The sequence below is a fragment of the Aegilops tauschii genome, chromosome 4 (assembly GCF_002575655.3).
Source record: "Aegilops tauschii subsp. strangulata cultivar AL8/78 chromosome 4, Aet v6.0, whole genome shotgun sequence".
NCBI lineage: Eukaryota > Viridiplantae > Streptophyta > Magnoliopsida > Poales > Poaceae > Aegilops > Aegilops tauschii.
The window spans coordinates 521834449-521857906 of record NC_053038.3 but is presented as its reverse complement, the minus strand read 5'-3'; the positions used below and the strand labels follow the sequence as shown (position 1 = coordinate 521857906).

General features: G+C 44.5%; 3 protein-coding genes across 3 annotated transcripts; all 3 read right to left on the bottom strand.

Moving 5' to 3' along the window:
• Positions 1-4033: 4033 nt before the first annotated feature.
• LOC141022069 (uncharacterized) lies at positions 4034-5917 on the bottom strand. The gene is made up of 2 exons (XM_073497951.1): positions 5798-5917; positions 4034-4603 (listed from the first exon to the last, which is right to left on the bottom strand). The coding sequence occupies exons 1-2, from the start codon at positions 5915-5917 to the stop codon at positions 4034-4036; spliced, it is 690 nt and encodes a 229-aa protein (XP_073354052.1).
• Positions 5918-6927: 1010 nt separating this feature from the next.
• On the bottom strand, positions 6928-12081 carry LOC109742937 (protein ETHYLENE-INSENSITIVE 2-like). Its single transcript, XM_020302039.4, has 8 exons — positions 11949-12081; positions 11580-11868; positions 9181-9267; positions 8905-9018; positions 8586-8798; positions 8117-8293; positions 7383-7996; positions 6928-7288 (listed from the first exon to the last, which is right to left on the bottom strand). The coding sequence occupies exons 2-7, from the start codon at positions 11829-11831 to the stop codon at positions 7406-7408; spliced, it is 1434 nt and encodes a 477-aa protein (XP_020157628.1). The 5' UTR covers positions 11832-11868; positions 11949-12081; the 3' UTR covers positions 6928-7288; positions 7383-7405.
• A 1122-nt stretch (positions 12082-13203) lies between these two features.
• On the bottom strand, positions 13204-22131 carry LOC120963172 (uncharacterized). Its single transcript, XM_040387726.2, has 7 exons — positions 21872-22131; positions 21347-21425; positions 21147-21236; positions 18305-18999; positions 17740-17824; positions 17560-17622; positions 13204-13794 (listed from the first exon to the last, which is right to left on the bottom strand). Exons 1-7 carry the CDS (start codon positions 22057-22059, stop codon positions 13450-13452), a joined length of 1545 nt encoding a protein of 514 aa, XP_040243660.2. The 5' UTR covers positions 22060-22131; the 3' UTR covers positions 13204-13449.
• Positions 22132-23458: the final 1327 nt, after the last annotated feature.

The window sequence follows — 23458 nt, the reverse complement described above, 5'->3', positions numbered from 1 at the left end:
GTTCATTCCCACCCAGTCGCCCCCACCACACCCCAGGGCACCTCCAGTGTTGTCGCCATCGCCTCCACCCACCGGCGCTCCTCCGTGCGCCGTCGGGAATCCTTGCTCCATGGAGCTTGTCCGGGATGGGGTCCTCCTCTGGTATTTCCCCTCCCGTGTTCATTCCCTTTTGCTGCATGGGTCCATGTCTAGCCTTTAGGGTTCCTCTTGACCTATAGTTTAGGGCCTCTTTCTTCCTTGTAATAGACGATCATCTAGTGCAGATCCATGAAAGTCCCTCAGCAGCACCCACTCCCCGATCCCGATCTGGAAGTGGCTTCCACTGGGGGACCCCCCGTGTCCACGGGGGTTTTGACGCCTGTGCGCACGGGGCCCCGTGTCCACGGTTGTGTACAGTGCGCACGAGACCCCCGTGTCCACGGTGGTCTAACCCCCGTGCGCACGGGGTACATAGAGTGGACTGTCCTATTTATTTTTTGTTCCTTTCCTCGCCCATCATCTCCAGCACTTGTACATATTTTTATGTATTCTGCGTGTTGTGTTTTTGCTACTTGTGTGTTTCAGACTCTGCTGACAAGAGGTCCGAGGTTAGTCGCAAGCGCCCAAAGGACGGTTCCGTCGAATTCACTGTTGCTCGTCGCCAGTCATCTGAGGGCATTGGTCAGGGTTCTGGACAGGGCCATGTTCGCCGTGCCGCCACCAAGCATCCAATTTTTTAGGCCTCCGAGGATTCAGAGGAGGAGTATGACTCCCAGGAAGATGCTCATTATGTCAACCCCACTGATGCTGAGATAGAAGCTGAGGATGATTTTGCTGATGGTGATGTTGAAGAAGAAGATGAGATGTCTAGTCCCGAGCAAGCCTTTCCTTGAGCGCGATCTCAGGGGCTTCCTCTTGCCCAATGGACCAAGCCAGAGATTTGGGCTAAGAGGCAGAACCATCTGTATGCTGCTGCCACTGGTTTGGGGGTGGATCCCCGTTTCAAGAATGAGTTTCAGCAGAGAGTGTACCATGAGCTGCTCATGCCCAAGGCCAAGAAGTTTGCTCCGCACAAGCAAGTTAATGTTGAGAGTATCCGGGGCAATGATCACCTCTATCCTAGCATGTATTCTGCACTTGGGAGGTTGGGCCTCATTCCGTTTGTCACCTTCAACCATCCGTACAATGAGGACCTGGTGATGCAATTCTTTGCCACCGTGTTCTTCTCCAATGACTCTGCCTGCACCCTCACTTTGATGTCTTGGACGCGTCGGTGCTCTGCTTCTATGGCCAAGTTTTCTGAGATCATTCCGTATCCGTTCATTGATGAAGAAGAAACAAATGAAGAGTTTGGCCGTGTTTGTGAGAGTGGTCAGCGCCAAAAAGATGAGATTGCCTTTGCATATAAGCAAGAGAAGTCCTTTGTCACCGGTTCCATCAAAGACCTTGTGCATATCTATGATACTATGCGTCATCTCCTGAGGTACACTCTCACACCTAAGGCAAGTGATTAACACAATGCGAGGAGTTTCATGTCGGATGTGTTTGTGTACTTGCATCAGAAGAAGAAGGTGGATGTTCTGGATTTCATGTTCTATGAGCTTCGTCAGTGTGTGCAAGAGACCAAGTCCTTGATCTATGCTCCATTCATCCAGGCGTTGATTGAGTCAGTCTGCCCTGCTAAGTACATCTCTCAGTACAAGACATCGGTTCCTAAGCGCAACTCCAACTGGACTCCTGCCGCTCCCACTCCATATGTGCCTCAAAAGAAGGGGCGCAATCCTAGGCTCGATGAGTGTGCCACATACACTCCTAGCATGTCCTCCACTAACCAGATTCCTCGTGGTAAGGGAAAGTCAGTTGTATCTGAGGCTAGTTTCACCAGGAGGGAGAAGAAGTCGCTATTCAAGACCAAGAGCAACTGGTTCAAGATGTGTCAGTCCATTCAGCGCCGTCAGGTCAAGGAGATCAACAAGGACAAGCTTGTGAGGCGTCAGAAGAAGGCTGAGCGTACTGCAGCTGGTGAGGAGATTGGACCAGGGTCTGAGGTCAACGACAGTGTGGCCACCTCTCGTTCCTTTCCGATGGCCGGTGGAGCTTTGATGATGAGGATGATGTTTCGAGCGCGCCCCCTCTTGTCTAGTGTTGTCTTTGTGTTGCATTTTCCCTTTTTGTTGTCTTGATGACAAAGGGGGAGAAGTGGCGTGTGTTTTTCTTTAGAGTGTGTTGAGATGTCAAGCCTCGTGGTTGTTTCGCTTTGTTGGTGTTTAATTGGCTTGAGATACTCTTCTTTGCTTTCCGTGGTGTGGTTGTGAGCTACTCGGTGTTAGTTTGTGAGACTATTTGTTTATCATGGATCTTATGCTCATTATGCTTATGCTTTGATTATGTTTGTCTCATGACACTTACTCACTACACCGTTGCATGAGATCTAGGAACCGTTATAGGTGTTATTATGTTGATCTCATGTCTTGGCAATATTGATCTAGGGGGAGCCTCTTATGTGTGTGCTTGATGCATACTCAAGAAAATCGTTTATCCGTGCACACACATAGGGGGAGCACCTATGTCAACGTTGTCGCATGGATTGTTGTTTTAGATATATTTTTGATGCCATGTCCTAACCATGTTGTCATCAATGCACCAAAAAGGGGAAGATTGAAAGTGCATGTGTCACTTAAATTATATTTTGGTGTGATGACAATATGGTTAGTCGAACTAATATCGGTTGCTAAAGTTTATCTCAGGATATTGGTTCCAAGTTCTTCATGATGGAGATGTGCGAACCCCCAATTAAAAAAGATCAAAGGCGTGGCTTACCGGCGATTCAAAGGTTTTCTTTTTGGTTCGATTCGAGTCGTAGGCATAGTTTTAAACAGCCGACTATAGTTTCAGCAGGGTGCCACTAAATGGTCGTCTTCACATATAGCCAGATATAGGCCACTATAGCTCCGCTCTAGCTGATTTGGAGGCCTGCCACTATTTTCCATAGCCTACTATTTAAAACATTGTCGTAGGAAAGACCGCACTATTAAGAGGGGTCATTGTGGATCTATGTTGTGTGGGAATGCCATTGCCAAAACTTATACACCAGCCTGCCCACTCATAGCACCATATTTTCCATAGTGTGCTAGGTGAGGTACCCAGAAAGTTTGAAACAAAATGTTTTTGGATACCCCGTGCGCACGGGGGTCAAAAGACCCCCGTGCGCACAGGGTAGTCAGGAACTCTCTGGGTACCCCGTGCGCACGGTTTCTTTTGACCCCGATGAGGTGCTGCGTAAACTGTCTGACCACTGTGCGGACGGGGTTCTGCGAATGTTCCTGGGTACCCCGTGCACACGGGGTCTTTTGACCCCCGTGCGGACGGGGTTCTGCGAATGTCCCTGGGTACCCCGTGCGCACGGGGCTGACATAGCCCGTGCGCACGGGGTCCAACGGGCAGAAACAGTGTCCAGCTCAAGAACACTATATATACCCCCTTCTTCCTCCTCCATCCTTAACCCTAATGTCTTGTTGAGCTCCACCATTGCTACACCTCATTTTTCTCACTACTCCCAATCCCTCCACCCAAACTTGCTGAAACTTTGGGGATTGGGAGAGCAAGACCCAATCTACTCTTTGACCAAACCAAATCACATTCCCTGCAATATTTCCTCCCCATTGACTTGTTACTCTTGGAACTTGGGCTCCTAGACGGTTAGAGATTCCTCCGGAAGCTTCCTTGCTTGTGGTGTTCTCCGGAGAAGTTTGTAAAGGTGTGGTGGTCGCCTTCAAGACCAACCTCGTGTGATTTGAGGCTCATCCGTTGGGGGTACCTTGAAAGAGATTACGGTGAGCCTTCGGTGGCGTTCCACAGGCTTTAGCTCCATCACCGCTCTAAACGGAGAGTAGCTCTTCCCCAAGGAAGAGTGAACTTCGGGATAAAATCCGTGTCCTCGTCTCACTTATGGTTAATGCTTTCCTGCACCTTACTTTGCCTTGTATGCTTGTTGGCTTGCTAATTAGATTGTTGCCTAGCATATTTTTTTTTGAAAACCCCCTCCATGTATTAATTAACTTAAAATGTTCGTACAATCATTCATAACAAAGTTAGCCACGCAGGGCGGAACGGAATGAAACAGAAAACCATTAGATCTATTATCAAAACTAAACTTTGCAATCTCATGAGCCACCATATTAGCCCTCCTGTTGATCTTAGAAATCTGTAAATTCACCAACAACTTTGAGACATCTATAGCTTCCTTCTTTAGATCAACAAGGGATGATCTGTCCACATAATCTTTACCAAAAACGGAGGCCACAAAGGAACAGTCAGTTTCCAAAATGACGGGCATGTCTAGAGTCATACCAATATATAGGCCGGATAAGGACGCTCTAAGTTCCGCTTCCTCGACGCTATAGCAAGCACCAATATAATCCCAGGAGGAAAGGATCACTTGTCCACGGTGATTTCTAACAACCACCCCCACGCTCGCAGCTTCAATAGCCTCCACAAAACTTGTGTCAACATTAATCTTGTAGACGTCTGGGGTAGGTGGCCTCCAAAGAGTAACCTGCCTCTCAATGTTGTTGGTTGGCTGAAGATCCAGCTCCACTTGCTTCCCTTTACTGCATATCTTCACCTGCATTTTAGCATGACAAGACGAGAAATATGCCCAATAATTTTCGACAAAACTCACCGAGGCTGAGATGGATTCCATTCCCTTACCAAAGATCAAATCATTCCTCAAGTGCCAAGCTCTCCAGAACATGAATATAGTTTGCTCACGTACAGGCGTAGTTACCTGATCCAATAAAATAAGGAACCAATCCGGTCTAGAATATTTGAAGGTCTCCTCCGCTGGTAATTTCCACACTTCCTTGAAAGCCATACGGAACACACGAGCCTTGGGACAAACCACCAACGCATGAAAAATACACTCATCGTCAATACTACATATTGAGCAAGTACCTAGAGTAGTTTGATGATGTTTAACCCTATTGAGTTGAACCGCCAAACTATTAGAAGCAGCCCTCCAGGCAGAAATTCTAATTTTCTGGGAGACATTAGCATTCCAAATAATATTCCAAAGCCTCCTATTCCCATTTATGGCATCACTGGAATTGCCAGAATCAATCCTCGGCTCTTTAAGATTCAGAGCCAGTCTATACGCACTCTTCACGGAGAACAAGCCACTTTTCTCATGGTGCCAAGCAATAATATCTCCCTCGCCCACTCGGAGAATACGGAGCTTTAGGATTTCCTCTGCATCATGAATATAAAATAGATGCCTTATCAGGTTTTCATCCCAACTCCTAGATCCACTCAAAAATAACTCGGACACCAATTTGATCCTAGTTCTGTTCTTTTTTCCGCAAATTTGTAGGCCAGATTCCCTAGGGATCCAATTATCCCTCCAAATATTTATACTAGTCCCATCGACCACTCTCCAAATAATGCCTTTTTTAGCAATTCAAGGCCATGCATAATTCCTTGCCAAGTAAGGGAAGTAGCTTGAGGGAATATCGTATCTATAAGGTGCCCATGAGGATAGTATTTAGCTTTCATCACCTTAGCACACAGAGAGTCCGGGAAAACCAAAAGACGCCAAGCTTGTTTCGCCAGAAGCATATTTAGCTTTAAGCTTCCTTGTCACATAGGTTGTGTTCACCTAGTTGCATATCTAGTGAACTCTATTTTTCCGCTAAACCTTAAAATTGACAAGAAAGATTAAAATTTGTAGTCTCCTATTCACCCCCCTCTAGTCGACCGCATCGATCCTTTCAACTATAGTCCACCAAGCTGGTCTCCCCGGTTTCCCAGCCAGATGCCTCACAGTCTGACTATATATGAGCTCCACCTGGCTGATGATACTCACACTGCCATCATATATTGTGACGAACATTTTTATCAAGAGGGCTTTGATGGCGAGGAAATCGCCGTCATCATCGACCATCTGCGATCACTTTTTCTTTTGGCGATTTTGTTTTTGAAATTTATGAACATTTTTCCAATTCATGAACTTATATTGAATCAGCATACATTTTTTGAAAATTAGGATCAGTTTCTGAAATTCACTAACACTATTTTGTGAACATTTTTTAATAATTCCCAAACATTTTAGGAATTTGTGAAACTTTGCTCAAATTCATGAACATTTTTTGAAGACGCGAACTATTTTCAAAATCATGTATATTTCCTAATTCTCCAAACTTTGCTTTTCAATATCCTGAACATTTTATGAAAATCATGAACGTTTTGATTTTTTAAAATCATGACCCTAAATTTTAAATGCTAGGCCATTTTATGATTTGTTGAAAAACAATGCAAAGTTCGAAATTATTTAAATTTTTCGATTTTTGAACTCCAAAATTATTTGCAAGGAGAAAATAAGAAAAATGAAAATAAAAACACAGGGGGCTTCCCATCCCGCACACGGGCCGGACCAATGGGGGCGTTTTTATTTCTTAAATCGATGATCGTGGAAGATTCCAGAGTCCAGAGAGGACCGAGATTTTGGCGGGCTACATTAGAGAGCTTAACTTCAGATTCTGAATGTTCAAGAAACCACTTTCAAGACCTGATTCCCTTGTTGGTCTACAGAATTTTAGCTAATCGTGTACACATGAGCCGTCAAATCTTTGGTTGGTCGCTCGGTTTATCACATGACTTCATTTATTACATATTGTGGAGATCTAGTTTCTGAAGGTCCCATCCTCTTTGTTCTTGCTATTCTCGCAGGTTGCAAAAATCTTTTAAAACATAATGATTTTGTCTGAAAGTTGCAATGAGTTCATCAAAATTGTGCTTTATAGCCCATCACCGATGTTTCACTATGGTAATTCTTTTTTTAGGAGTGTCAATTTTGGATGGTTGACTTGAAGTAGGCTGAGTACCACGTGGCACAATCTCAATACATCTGGTTGGCGATGTCCGGATTTGCCACCTCCTAGCCATCCGACCGAGTTAATCCAATGGTAGGTATTCAAAGTTATTTACACACTATATAGTGGTATTGAGGTATAGATAAGGACACACACACACACACACACACACACACACACACACACACACACACACACACACACTACTATGGGCCTATGGGCAGTGGTATTGAGGTATAGATAAGGACACACACACACACACACACACACACACACACACACACTACTATGGGCCTATGGGCCTAAGACATATAGCCCAACAAGACAAAGGCAACCACATTCGCTTTCTCTTCACCAGCTACCTCGTCGCACATACAAACTATAGCCTTCTCACAGTTGTTTATAATTCCACGAGGTTGGCAGACGTTAAGGAGTCTTAGGACCTGCAGTGGTTTTCAGAACTGTTAGTATGCTCCAAAGCTGATTTCTGATGTCCTTTCAGTGGATCATGTCGAACAACATCAGTAGCTGGAATACCTTTGAATTTCTTCAGGTGCTTTTCACTGAGAGTGCACACACAAATCCTGTGTTTCGGTTTCCCTACTTGATGAATTTAGTGGAGTAATAGCCAGGAAGAGTGCAAACACAATAGATGCACAAGACATGAGGATCAGTACACTATGTGGAATTACCACCGGGGTTTCAGTGTTCCCTTTCAGGTTGTTTGTCCAGGCGCTCTCACCAAACAGGATTTCCGCCACGAAGATGATATTTACAAATAACATAAGACAGAATGCAATAAAGGCTAATGTTTCAACGTATAGAGATATCTTGTAGTTGCCCATTATTGACATTGATGAGGCAATGCGGAAAACAGGAATGACAGATGAAGGAAGGGTAAACGCCTGGATTACTGGACAAAGAATGATTAACTGATATACCCCTTCAGAGCCTTCTAATCTCGCACAATAGATGGCAGGAATCGTGGCAAGAAGCTTAAGTAGCACATGATGCGCAAATAGAGACATGTTTGTGCCAAAGAAATGCTCAGTGACTACATGGCTAGCGATAACAGATGTCAATGTGATGATGTGGCTCGAAAAGAGAAGAACTGCTAAGAACACAAGTGGTGCAATGGAACTGGAAAATATCTGCACAAAACAATAATGGAGATAAATTCAGGAAATAAATTCAACATGCCATTAGACTCCAAAAAGTCATGTTTTAATTTTAAGAGTTGCATTGATGCCATGGAAACATGACTCACAAACCTCGTTCATTAGCTCTACAGCATCGTGAAATGTGAGGATCACATTGTGACTAGATTCCGCCGCCGCTGAGCTCAACAGAACATAGTTCACAAGAAAGACCCCAGTAAAAGTAAATAATATAGAAAAAAGGTGGTCATGAAACAGGGCACCGAGGCTATGAACATGAGACCTCTGGACCTGCATATATGACATCCATGGCATAATTAAATTATAATGCAAATAAGCAGGAATACATAGTAAAATGGCATGTTTTATGAATGAGCATCTCATCATGGTGCGCAAAGTGCAAAGGCAGAGCTGCTGCCGGGTCCCTCAAAAAAATAAAAAATTTAATGGTGTTCTTGACCTCCTAATAGGTGTATTAACCATGCCATAAAAAGCAGAAAAATATACAATGCTAGTCTTGAAACTAGCATCATTCATCATGGACAACTTTAACTACGTATGAGCTAGAGACACTGGAAAATACCTGAACAATGGACGAATGAACATAAAGGTTGTGCGACACTATGTTTGTACCCATAAGTGCCATCAATGAGTAAGCACTTTCACCACTCAACTTAGGGAACATCACATTCACATGGAGAGGAATCTCTGGTTGACTGATTAATAAACCAAGCACAAAACAAAGAATCGTAAAGCCAGATATGCATGCATTTAACGTTCCAGCCATCCTCTTGTCCTAGAATGAGCAGAAATAATATATCATAAGCACACATCGTCTTAGTGGAATCAGAACAAGTCAACCTTTAAAGAATTAGTGGCTGCAAGGTTAGTAATAAACTTACCCTAGGGGAGAAAAGATATGGCAGCACATTAATTACAAGACATGCAAAAATAATGGCTGTCATAAAATCATCCTGATCAAATACAAGATTGTATCCAACTGCTATGCCTAAAATCTGAAATAGCCGAAACATATAAAGTTCAGAATTAGTTAGGAATCCTCACATCCTCAAAAGTTAGTTAAGAAGTCAATACACAGAACATGACATGATAAATATTATACAATTAATAGAGTGTTGACCAAAAAAGTTCTGTTTTAAGTTTGTGCACGTACGTACCATGGTTAGTTCTGAAGTAAACAAAGATATCTCTGCCTGGAGACCAAGGCCAACACATATGAACTGGCTGTACTCCTGGCGGGAAATCTTGAAATTCATGTAAAAACATTACAAGTAAGACCAGATGGTGCATGTAAGTGAAAAAATAGACAAAATCCAAAGGAGCATCTTGTAAAAAGAACCCACAGTCTTTCTCCCCAAAAGAAAAATTTATCAGTTTTTAACATACTGAAATTCAGTTCTGAGCCCGAGCTCATATGCTCCTGGGTGCTTCCGGATGAAAAGTAATTCAAAAAATCAACTAGTTAATAGTTATTTTTTTGGCGAAAAACAAATATATTCGTGTCTTCTAACTGTGTTTGAATTTTGTGAATAAATAATATTTGTGATGCTCTCATGAAAAACAAATCAGTGAGCACACATTATGTTTCTCCTTTATCGGGAGCACCATGAATAGTTTCTTCGTGGAAACTTAATTCAGTTCTGAGCCCGAGCTCGTGTGCTTTCAGGTCAATAGTAAAGTTTAAAATATCTGCTAACAAATAAATAAATAATAATCTTAAATTTTTAACAAACGAATATGTCCCATGTGTTCTAATTGTGTTCAAATTTTCGTTACTAAATAATATTTTTGGTGCTCTAAGAAAAACACAAATTGGTGAGCACATATTCTGTTTCTTTTTATCCAGAGGACCACAAATTTAAGTTCTTCGTGGAAGAAACTCTGTTCCGAGGCTGAACTCATATGCTGCTGGATGTATAGTATCTTTTTTTAAAAATCTACTAATATATAATTAAACTGATTTTTTGTCAACAAGCAAATATGTTTGTGGGTTCTAACTGCGTACAATTTTTTTGAATAAATAATATTTGTGGTCCACTAAGAAAAAATTGGTGATCACATATTTTCTTTCTTCATTATCCAGAGCACAGCTTACTAATTTCTTCATGTAAACATAAACTCATTTCTGAGCCTGAGCTCATATGCTCCCAGATGAATGGTAATTTTTAGAAAAAAATCTAGTAATACGTAAATAAACTGAATTTTTGGAACCAAACGAGTATGTTCGTGTGTTCTAATTAAATTAATTGTTTTGTGAATAAATAATACTATTTGTGGTGCTCTAGGAAAAAAACAAATCGGTGAGCACACATTATGTTTCTTTTTTATTGATAGCACCGGAAGCTTAATTCCTTGGGACATTTACATTTTTCCACCTAATTTCAGTCTGACCTCATCTTTACCCCTAAATAAAAACAGCGCTCAACTATACCCCTCTTTCGTCTAGTGCCCTTATGAAGATACCCCTCTGCATCGTTTCCGTCCGGTCAAAAGGGTTTGAGCGTCAGATTGATGTTTTCTCGATATAGTTGCCCTTGTGTGTATATGCCACTGACATGTGGGACCTGCCCTTAGGAAAAAAAAACCTCTCTCTTACAGGTGGACTCCACCATGAAAACTAACTCTCTCTCTCTCTCTCTCTCTCTCTCTCTCTTAACAGAAAATAAAACATATTTAATTAAAGGGATGGGGCCTACTGTCATAGACTCATGGCTTAACTAAAAAGAGTTTTAAAAGGGCTTACCTAAATAGAGGCTAATCTCTGCCACGTCAGCAAAGTGGTGGTTAAGCCGTTGGCGAGCACAGAACGCGTCGGAGGACCTCGTGCCACCTCCTCCGGCAACCAAATGGATGGTGGCATGGCGCGTTGGCTAGCCGGAGATAGCGCGCATCCATCGGGGGTTGTGGGCTGCCGGTGGTGGACTGAATCATAGCCGGCGGTGAGGGTTTGCGGCGGTGCATGCACGGGCTTGACGAAGAAGTCGCAACGGGCCATAGGCGAGCAGATTGAGCAGCTTGGAGGCATCCTGGGAGCTCCTGAAGCATGCTGGACAACAAAACAGGGTAACTCAATCTCGAGGTGCTCAGGTTCTTCGTCAATGAAGGACGACGGCTTTGGAGCTCGCGGGGAACGACGCTATGGCACGGGAAACGACACGAAGACGTATTTTGGTAAGGGCACCGGAATAGGGGCATAGTTGAGCACTGTTTTTGTTTAGGGGTAAACATGAGGTCGGGCCGAAATTAGGGGGAAATGGAATTTGCCCTAATTTCTTTATAGAAATTTGCACACATAAACATGCTTGTTGGCAAATAAAGTGAGATGTCTTCCCCCCCCCCCCCCCCCCCCCCCCACACACACACACACACACACACACATTTATTTTTCTTTTGTACTGTTTATGTAATTGCCCATGAGCTCGGGAGCCAAAACACACCATCCCATGTTCCCTCGGAAACAGTGAAGGATATTATGTTGTTCAAGGTAGAGGATGCATGCCTGGACAACAAGAGTAGCAGGCGGGAGTCGGAGAAGAAGAACTGGGCACGTACGTACCAGTGCAAGATTCTTGCCGGTGACCATGCCGATGCAAGTGGATAGATACTGATTGAGAACCGCGGACAAGTTGAAGAGCAGCACCAGTATCACGAGGTCGTAGCCAAATCGAGCCCCGGAATCAACCGCGGCCACCCACTTGCCGAGATCGATGTACCCCACCGAGATCAGCAGGGTCGTCCCAAGGGTATGGGAAACATGATGCCGGCCATCTCCACCAGCCAGGGACTCGATGCCGCGCACAGCTTCCATGGCGCCCGGCCGCCGCAGAAAGACGGAGTTAGGACTTCTGACACAGGATGCAAACAGTAGTGTAGTGAGTAGTGACTGAAGACATAGACAACGAACAAGAGGAGAAGAGGTCATTACCTTGAGCTTCGGTGGGAGCAGACGTGTTCTTCTGCCGAGAGGGACGGTTTGAGTGTGATGGCGTGGAAGGGAAGCCCTGTAATGGCGTGAGAGGAAGAAGGAAGGAAGAGGATAAGGCCGGAGGCTGGAGGCAAATTAAGCGGTGAGGGTATTTCTTGTACCTTGCGCCTGAATGCATCTGTTGGGCCGTTTCTACGACTGGATCGAGCAGTACAGTTTTTGCCGCTAGAAACCTGCAAGCCAACTGGGAAGCAACCATTTCGTAGGGAGGTGCCTGACAAGTTATGCTTTCAGTAGGGTCTAGGGTGTATGGGAGGGATACATTTGACGCAGCCTATTTGATAACCTAAGGGGCAGGGGAATGGGATGGACCTTTAATTGATGACATATTTCATTTTCATTCATCCATGAACACTTTCCTTTGAAGCTGCAATAGAAGGTAGAAAGTCTCACAGCAATGCGCGGGATATCATCTAATTATACTAGTACGTAATAGTAGTTTGCTTCGAGTTTCCAATTTTTTTGTAAATGGGAAGACAACTCTATTCTATTTGCTTATGTGGCCAACTAATAAGCAACTATCCGTTAGCACATTGACTCAAAAGTTCATTAAATCAAAATCACATCTCTAAAGACTATGGATCAACATATAATTATCTTTAAACCAAAGTCACCACATAACGCAGTTAAATGTTATTAAAGTCGCACTTGCAGAACATCATGAGGCTGAGGTACTAGATGAGTGTGATACATAAAATTTTCAAGCACCTGAAAATTAGGGGGGAAAAATAGAACATGAGCGCGAAAATACATAGCGAACATGGTTCCACGTGCACCCAAATGAATATTATATTCCAAAAATACTAGAAAAAAGATCAAAAATTGAATTTTAAGGATATCAAACTTGGTTGACCATTCTACTCAAGTGTGCATTTTCACAAAGAAATGACAGCCGTGGTACTCTTAGTGAAGAAAATTAATCGGAACCATACAAATACAATCGGGATCATACTATTCATACAACAATGTCTTTTAATATAGGTTCGATCTTGTCATTTTTGCCCAGGATACCACGAAAGTCGTTTCTTGGTGAAACATCATGTGCAAGTATAACTTTTTTTTTTTGAATTTACTATTCATAGGAGTGTACGTGTTGATTTTTTGTTTATTTTTTAATTTACTATTCATAAGGGGTGTGCGTCGAACCATATTCACCAAATTCCTGTCCAACAAGAGTGTTCCTAAAAGAAATAAGTAAGTAGTGCATATTTCTGATAGTTTGAAACACCATTACTGCTTATACAACATCTCGACACAGGATGACTTGGCGACACTAGCTCCAGCTAAGTAGCTAGCTACCATGTACTTGACAAAAGATGATGTTAAAACAGAGAGTCCTCGGACATCACAGTAAATATCATGAAGTAGAAATACATAATATGTTGTAGAGGTAAGCAGTTCACCGAGTTGCACAAAAATAAAAAACATTCACCAGCTTTGATCAGAAGGGGCATGGGGGTAGGCTGGGTAGGGAAGGAAAGAGTTGATGGCAATTCAGTTCCATCAATTCGACCAGATCCTCCGTTGTCGCCTCGTCTTCTTCAGCCATATTCTTCATCTGCTCCTTCAGGGACATCAACCTAGCGTTAGCCAGTGCCACGTGTACAGTCGCAACGTTTTCCATCTCAGCAAAATGAGTGTCAAGTAGTGCACGCAGTTCTGCATCCTGAAGCTTCACCTCTACGCTTAGCTCTTCTAAGTGAGAAGTTAATTCTGCATACACCGTACAGTCTTCTATCGATGCCCCGATCTCAGCAAACTTAGATTCATAATACCCATGTACTTCCTGCACATGCAAATTAATTGAGCAAAAGAACCTGTGAGATATCAACATCCAGCAAAAGGAACCTGTTCAATACGTTACAACTGAACATAGAAATAGAATTCTCAGTGTCTCATCAGCAACCAATCAAAGATGAGGCAGTTTACAGGACATTGGTAGGTTGAGTAGTTTTCGAATGGGGATACAAACATAACAAAAGAAGTCAATGATAGTTTCCATCACTACGTATTAACGCATAATGGGCTTAATATTTAGAAAAACAAAATAAAAAATTTATGTCAATGCCCTGCAATTCTGCTTATGCCATTGCTTTTGTCTAATTAACAAAATGCCATTACTCCATTGAAACTATATGCATCTTTGCCACGGTTCGGTCAGCCGGCTGAAGCTTCGGCTGGTCGACTAACTCGTCACACGTGCAGCACTTGCGTATGCAAGCCACATCGTCCCACATGTGCCCTAGCAACCGCCCACTCCCCTTTCTTTTCTCCCTCGCCACATGTTTCGACGTTGGAACCATCCACCTTCTTGATCCTTACTTCCATCCCCGCTCCGCCACTACTACTACCGCTCCTTCCCCCGGCTGCACCTTCCCCTAGAGCTGATGCATGGAAGTGCCCCCATGAAGCCCATGGTCGTCGTGTGTGCCGCCGCGAGTGCCCCAGTGGAGGCTGAAAGAGGTCAACAGGGGGGAGCTACAACCAGCGCAAAAAGAAGCCGGGTGCTGCACCCCGTGATGCGCCGTCACTGCCAATGCTCAAACTGAAGCCGCATGCATGGATGTGCCCCATGAAGCCCACGGTTTTCATGTGTGCCGCCGCGAGCGCCGCAGTGGAGGCTGAAAGAGGTCAACACGGGGAGCTACAACCAGCGCAAAAATAAGCTACAACCGGGCGCTGCACCCCACGATGCGCCATCACCGCCGATGCTCAAACTGAAGCTGCATCCGGCAGACCATTGGCCGTGCGTGTTACAATGGCAGCCGTCACATTTTTTGTGCTTCAACCAGCCGTTGAAAAAGCTGCAATGTGATGCTCGAACCAATGGTCTTTTTTGCTACGACGGTGGTAATTTTTTGCTGGAAGCGATGATGTGTTTCGCTGGGACCAGCAATGGTTTTTGTTGTGACATCGCAGATTTTTGCTGGTACCGTGGTTTCTTTTTGCTGGAACCAGCAAATGGGGGTGATGGGATGCTGGGGTGGCATGCATGGCGAGCTTCAACGGGCGATGCCCGGCGTCTCAATGCTGGAATCGTCGACGGGGAAGGTGCGGGGATGTGGAGTAGCACACGCAATTGCTGCAACGACAGGCAGCAAGCACTACATCAGCGCCACAATGTGTGCTGTGATGGCTCCCACGGCAAGCTTTAAATGGCAACAACAGCGACAGCGAGCAGCAACTGACGGCAGCATGCCAGAGCACCATGATGCTGGCGCTATTGAGAAAGGGGACAAATGCGGTCGACCCAACCGCGATGAAGGAGATGATCAGGGGAATTTCAACAGTGCGCGGGAGGGGGCAAATCAAACGGCCGTGAGCCGACCAGCCATAACCAAAGTACACAGCCAAATGATACAAGGTAGCAAAGAGGCCCTCCTACAAAAGCAGATTGGGATAACCAGACAGCACAGACGCACGCAACTACATATCCGAGAACTAACACCTGTAGGCCTGGATACATGCCATGATACGTCCTAGACAACCTAAGCTCCACGACAATGCCCTTGGAAGGGGAAATGGTGAGCTTCACCACCATGAGGCACCCAGGACACTGGCCTCCAGATCCATATTTGGGTGCCACCGATGTCAACAACAGAGTGCGATCCCGATCCCCCCGCTACTACACCTCTTGCCGCCCACACGACCTTGAGGCATAGCCACCGCTGCCGTCATGATGCCTGCCGGAGACAGAAACATGCGGACCGCCAATTAGGGCCGCCGCCCCGACATCCAAGAATCGAGGTTCCGCAAACCGTCCACATCCCTGCACACCAACCACGGTAGGAAGAGCAAAAGTCACCTTCTTCCAATCCTTGCCCGTCATCAGCCACCAACTCGACATACAAGCCTCCACGGTAGGAAGCATCGACGTCTGAGTTGTCACATCCCTAGCTAGTGGTGAAATTTAGGGTTTTAACCCTTTTAAGATGGCTTATGAGGCTTTTCAATTTCCCTTAATTCCAATTTAAAGGAAAATGAACATGATGTATGCATGCTTAACTACACTAGTACATTACACTAGCTAGGGATGCAACACTGCGGCTCCACCCAGTCCTGGTGGATTGGAGGAGGCTCTACCTAGTTGCTGCCGCCGGCCGCCGTAGAGCAACCCTCGGCCAGAGCCCACTGGCCATGGCTCGAGCAAGCTCACACGACGCCATGCCCGTGGCTATGGGCACCGATCTGTAGGACAGCATAGTGCCGCCAGGACACCTCGCGTCGCACAAGGGAGCCTGCACGCCATAACTCCGGAGTAGCATGCCCGAGCACGCGGGAGCACAATGTCACACCAACACCACATCATCAGCTCGCAGCTCGATATCACCTGTTGCACCCCAATCCCGCCACTGCACACATGCGCGCACAGACGTCGGGACGCCGCAGTCCACCTCCAAGGACCTGGCCAGATATGGGTTGAATCATAGGACACCGTGACTCCACCAGTACTATACGCAAGCACCACACGCACCATGCACCCGTCCCGCCCAGGCGCCGCTAGAGAGCAGCCCTAGGCCGCTCCTAGCACTGGTGTCCTGATCTGGCAGAACCAGATCGAGCCGCCATGGCCGCCCACCACACACCATCTAGGCAAGGTCGATGCTGCCTCCATGTAGGAGGGTATCACCAGCTCGCTACCGCCCGAGCACTGCCACCCCATGACGCGCACCACGGCGAGGATCACCGCCACCATGCGCCTCTCCCTGGAGACCACAATAGAGAACACGAGAGACCCGCCGACACCTTCCTCGGCGCCGCCATGGCTTCGCCGACAACTCCTTAGGTGGTGGCTGCTAGGGTCCCTCATGTCGCTATATGCGGCCGATGATGGGGAGAACGGAATGTTTTTCTTATCTTCCATTTCTCCGTTAGTGCGATGTGTATTGACAAAAATAACTCTACCCAAAGAGAGAGAGAGAGAGAGAGAGAGAGAGAGAGAGGATGAGGGGTCAGGGCGAAGTCTTGCTCGGGGGCGCGTAGGTGATGGGGTCCATCACAAAAAGACAAAATTTGCAAAAAATGGTCTACATCATGGTGTTGTCCCAAAGATTTGTGAGAGAGAAATTGAGCGGGCAACTAGACAAAGGTGGAGATCGACTACGCTGATGGCGGGGAAGAATGCCCCAATTTGCATACTAGTATGCTGGGAATATAACGATAGCTGGGTCATCTTCCTCGTGACTGGATGTGAGTAATCCTCTAAAGTAATGGCCTAAATGCAACAGCACTGCCAAAAAGCAACGGCATTTTCATAAATAGCTGAAATGCGAAGGCATAGTGAAAATCGCACAGGAGATTAGTATCATTGACATAATTTTCTCATTACTATTAATGTCTAGTGTAAAAATTATGTTTACAAAATATAACTTTTGTTGTTAAGATATCCAGTAGTATTGAAAAAACAATCTGAACACTTTACAAACTAAAAGCTATCGCGGGTCGAACATACAGTTTGAGCACATTTATAATGCTGAATACATGTTATAACTAACAATATGTTATAACTAACAACACCCTATGAGAGTACAACAAAAAAAAGAATCAGAACCTGACAATATGGTGCATGGAGCTCGATTGGCATCTCTTTAAATCCTTCCCCGCATTGAGGGCACTAATTAGAAAGACAAATATTCATGCATAAGATCAGCAATTTCATGTGCACATATCATCAATGATTCGTGAACATCAGTTAATATGAGGCACTTGTGTTTTGAATAATGCATGTTACCTTTACACTCTCATTCCCACAAAGCTGGTACTTGACCCACCTTATGAGGCATGACCAGCCGTAGACATGTCCGCAAGGAATGCAACTGCATGTGGGAGATAGGAGATGATCTAGAGCAGCCGCATTTATGCGTACATGTATAAAATCTAGAACCAAGAAAAATAGAAGAAAAACTGGCTGATCTTATCATCAAGACACAAAATACAACAAGCATCATGAAAGGTCTAACTAAGCTCTACCAGCGGCAGCTTGCCATCCTACACTAAGTGATCGCCTGCTGCCACCTCCTCAGAACCTCAACCCAAACCTTGCTAAACTACATACACTGAGATCACCTAACTCAATTACTGTGACGATCCACAAGTGATGGCTACTGCGTATAGTGTGATGTTCTGATTTCAGTCCCAACTTGGGGAAGATATAATCAAAGAAGGATGTCACTGAAGTTATGTTGACATCGGGCTTAATTTGAGCACAAGATCATGGTCTCATGGAAGACAAGGGTCCGTTCAGTAGTATGTACCCAAAGAAAAAATAAACCAATAGTTGAAACCATCTTCCTCACCAGATGTGATGCTCTCCAGTGGAGGTCCAAGGTTCCATACAGATAGAGCAGGTTGGCCGTGCTGCTGGCTTGGTCTCGACACGTTCACCACCTTCAGCTGCAGCCTCCATATTCATACTCGGCAACATCCCATTTACTTCTTTGTTGGAGGCATTGAGATTATAGTTTCCAGAGTAGGCACTGTCACCAAAGCGTTTGTTGTCCACTTCTTCAACCTCTCGTCTGTATGAGCCATCGGTCACCTCACCCGAAACTAATGTGGTATGGTTCACGTCGTTGCCTCTGCCACCCTGGTCATCGACTTCCACAGCATGGTTATATGGTCCCTCTCTGACCACTATTTCGACATCTGCAAGCTCCACGTCGTCCATACTCGGTGTTGGCGACGACGGGAACAAGCACGATACACGAATCATCAGGTGAGGGCAATTCTGCTCCAGGAACTCTATCACATCCTTCGGCGCCATCTTTTCTTGTTCAGCCATCTTCTTCAATCGCTCCTTCATTAACATCAAGTTAGCCTTAGCCGTTGCCACTTTTTCATTCACTGTTCCCTCTATCTGAGCCACCCGTTCTGTAAACAGTTGCTGCATGTCATCACATGTAGAATCACTGGATGGTTCTTCAGCAACATTATACTCTGAATGTTCCCTAAATACTGCAGCAAATATAGGACTGTAGAATGCTTGAATTTCCTGCAGTGGCAGGTTAATTGAGCAAAAGATGAATTTGTGAGATATAATCAATATTGAAACTAAAGGAACCTCCTAACAATGATAGTAGTTGTCATAAAAAAATCTTGATTCACGTGGAAAATGTTACAGTTGATTATATGTTTAGAGCAATGTTCTTCAGGATCTGGTTACCAAATCAAACATTAAAAGTAATTTACTTTTTCAAATGCAATATCAGGTATAAGGATGGGTTTAGAAGACATTCAACATGAAAAATGATGAATCCAACCTCCTCCCCCCCCCCCCCCCCCCCTCCCCCAAAAGTAGAATGGTTAATAGATCAAAATGTCATTTGAGGCCAGCAAAATGACAAAAGTGCTGCAACATATGTGTTGAAAACAGTATCACCCCCAGTTCACCCGAGTCCTACGGCGGCTCAGTCAGCGCTAGCACCAATCGCCACAGCCCCATGCGCTGACTAGTGCAGGTTGTGCTGTCCCCTCGCACCTAACGCGCTCTGTTGTATATTGTAACTATCTGAGACACATGTATATAAGGCATTGCCTTATATTGATAATGTATTCGGAGAATTCACATATTGGGCAAAGAAAGATATTCTAGTTTCCCACTAGGCTTAGCAGCGAATACTTGCATTAGCTCTAACAAATTTATTTGTATAACTATGCCCACATGCAACAAGTGAAATCCACCCTCGCTTGGAGGGGACTGTATATATAGTTCTATTGATAATTTTTTTTATTTTAAATGATATCCACCACTACGCCACCAACAGGATTTTGTACCTAAGAGAAACTAAATGATGTTTAGGTCGAAAGTTTTCATATATAACCCGAACTCAAAGTGAGAAACCAAGGACTGTGTGAGAAAAGCAATGTAGCCCTGATTCTTCTTCATCGGAGATTAGTTTTCTTCTTCGAATCTAGTTAGATACACGTTACCTATCCGCAGCAAAAAAAAATGATACATGTTACCTATATATTCCTGCTGTAAGCCGTACGGGGTGAGTGGAAACTATTTTTAATTGCCTTGATTAAGACTGCTATCATGCATCCGTGTTTTTATTTTCCGCAAAGGTTATTGACGGAAAAAATTGGTGCCTCATGCTGATCTACATTTGTTTGTTTCCTTGCCGGTTTCAATAAGAAAGTTGACTAAGAAGAGTGATGTTAGGGCATCTACAACACCGGCGCTTAGGCCAGACACTAGGCTTTAATTCCTGGCCGTTATGGTCCAATCCCCTTCGATCGGAGGAATCTTACTAGCATCGATGCCGGGACTGTTGCTAGGCACTTTGTTCTTTTTTCTTTCCCCTGAGCTTGTTTAACGAGTGCTGTCCTTTTTTTTACGAGAAAACAATTGCATTAGCGCTCACCCAGGCACCCGTATGTTGAGGAGATGGACTCCTACACCGACGCCACTTGGTTAATTAATTTTTTTATTGCCTAAGCGTCCATATAAGTGCTCTTGCATTGTAAACGCCCTTAGGAAAAACGTTTGTTTCTACTGTTAGAGACACACAAAATAGTGATGCAAAAAATGAATTAAGATATGTTACAGTGCTCCACCTTACCACACTAAAGGTAAGGCAATATTTAAATATGAGCACTTGATTGATAGACCCTGTCCAACAAGAATATTAAGAAAATTATGTATCCATTAGTAAGTTGTATATAAAATAGCAGAGTATTAATCAGAATGTCCTTCATTTAAAATTGGTCGGGACTCAGGTCGAAATCAAACAATTTAATGCCCAACTTCTGAACTTTGTCCAAAATGATACAAATTTTATTGCGTTCTGATATTTAATCCTCAATAATTAACAACAAATATCAAATAGCGCATACTTTTAAAGTTCATACGCATTGTTTAAATTTATTTATTTTTGAAACTGATTAAACTACAAATTCAATCGGATATTGAATAAACTATCAAATTCGAAAATTGATCTGTCTTAGCCTCAGCAACATCAATAGATATGTACAATGGATCATCCTAAAAAGAAGCTTAATACACGATCACACTTTAGATTTGAACTTCATATATAGAGCGTGCGAGATAAATCAACGTCCTACATGTAAAGTGTGCCGGTATGAAAATAAACTCGGAACATCTCTATGGAGATGTACGATGGATGAAAGAAACAGGACCTCAGGACTGCAGCAACCCTCCAACATGTTTTCTGGTGCGTAGAGGTTGATAATAAGCTTCTCCACAAATCCTTTGCCACACTGAGGGCACTGCTGGGTACAAAGAACAACATTCATGCATAAGTTGAGCAATTCGATGCAGGTATAGATACATTCAGTTCAATCTGTTCACTGAGTATATGCAGAATCACTCATGGTACCTTGGCACTCTCCTCGCCAGAACGACGCAGCAACTCCTCCAGACACGATCTGCCATACACATGGCCACAAGGAATGCAACTGCATGCATGTAGTAGATACATAGGAGATGATCAGTGATCCCTAATTCTCACTAGTCCCATAGTTCCTACTTGAAGCTATGAACACATACGGTGTATGCATCTAACATGGAAAAATGGGAACTAATATGCCTAAACATAAAAGAGGGGAAAACCCAGCATCGGAGCAATGTTCCCCACAAGAATAATAACATTGCACAGCGGACTCTAAAAAGAGACGCAAGCTTCTTCGGTATCCAATTTGCAGCGATGTGTGCCCCCAAATCCAACACAGAGACGATACTGCGCGGGTGCTAATAGCCCCAATCCATTACGAGTACAATATATACTGTGCGTATGCTAATAGCCCCCAATCCCAAAGGAGACCGACATGGCTGCCCGCGAAAAGAAGAAGAAAAGTAGCAGCGAGAATGCACTGGGACAGTGGGGGCGGAGGCCCTCCCTCACCAGATGCGATGCGAGCCGTCGCTGCCCCAGGGGACCATGCAGGCGGGGCAGATCGTGGCCTGGACCTCACCGCCGGACGCGGCTCGGTTCGCATCGGCACCTCCGACGTCTCCCGCTGCGCCGGTGGTGTCCGCGGCGTGCGGACGCGGCGCCTCCTCCAGACGGAGCGCGGGCGGCGGGGACGACATCGGATGGTGACGGAGTAGCGGACCGGGATTTTCTGGGGTTTCGAACTCGGGAGGAGGGAGCGGGGGTCGGGCCTCGGGATCAATAGTCTTTTGACTCCTGAGAGAAAGTACAACTCCTTCCTTCTTCGGTAAGCTTTCGGCCGGAGCTGGGTGGGTGGGGATCATAATTCCACTACAGTAACGCCACAAAACAAAAATTAATTACACTACAGTATTATTTTAGACTTTTTTGCAACCATTGACTCGTAGTTAGAGGCATCCAATAACTTTATTTTTTTAAGAAAAAGAGAGTTTTATTCAACTATAACAGGGTTACAATCTAGTGGCAAAAAATCATCAATACTCGGAGGCCCCTTATGCAACCACACAGCAGAACAGGGGACGTCCTGCACACATGGGCATATGAACCCACTTAAAAAAATGCATTTTAAACACATTTTAAAATGTAAAACAATTAAAAGAAAAATTCACGCATACATCTTCGCAATATGTGTGCGGCATAAAGTTTTGTTAAAAAATATATTTCTGTTTTACCTCCGCAAAAAACAAACAAATTCCGGTGCCTCTAAGTAGTGTTCGGCGGGACATTTTTTTTGTCTTTTTTACAGGCCAAAGAAAAAGTTATTTTTTCGCGAAACTTACTTCGTGCACATAGAATGTGAAGATGTATGCGTGGGACTTTTTTCAGAATTTTTTGGCATTTAGAAATATGTTTCTTAATGTGGTTCATATGCCCATGGGCTTATCCATGCACTTCTCCACACATCACTAGTTATTCTATACAACTGTTATTAGCCAACTGATCTGCTATCATATTTTGACCTCGACTAAACTTTCGACGAACAAACTCCCTATCCTCCATGACTGCTTTAATCTTAGCAGCTAGGTGTCCGTACGCCGAGGAAAGGCTATCTTTTTATATTGCGGCTAAAGGAGAGGCTATCACTCAACAACGTCCATTAACTTGAATAGTGTTGTAAAAGCATACATTTTTTGAGAACTTCGACCAACTATTTATGAACTATGGGCATCTCCAACGGCAACCTAAAATTTTTCTCCCGCATCTGTCCACGGATAGAGGGACCAGTCTGCGGATACGGATGCGAGAGGCCGCCATCCAACCGTGGCCGCATACTTCGCAAAATCCGTTTGAACAAACCGGATGAAATTCGTGCAAACTGGGCGGATTTCATTCAAGTTACAATATAATTTACATAAATGATGATATTTCAACCATTTTACTAAAATCTAACAACAAAACACTAAACCCTATATCGGATGACCATCTCGTAAGTGTGGCTGCCCTGTCCTGCCGCACCGCCGTCGGCGTCTATGCCGTCGTCGTTGTCGTCCCTCCAGCGGCGTGGGGATGACGGAGGTCCTCGGCAGCCCTGTCCGG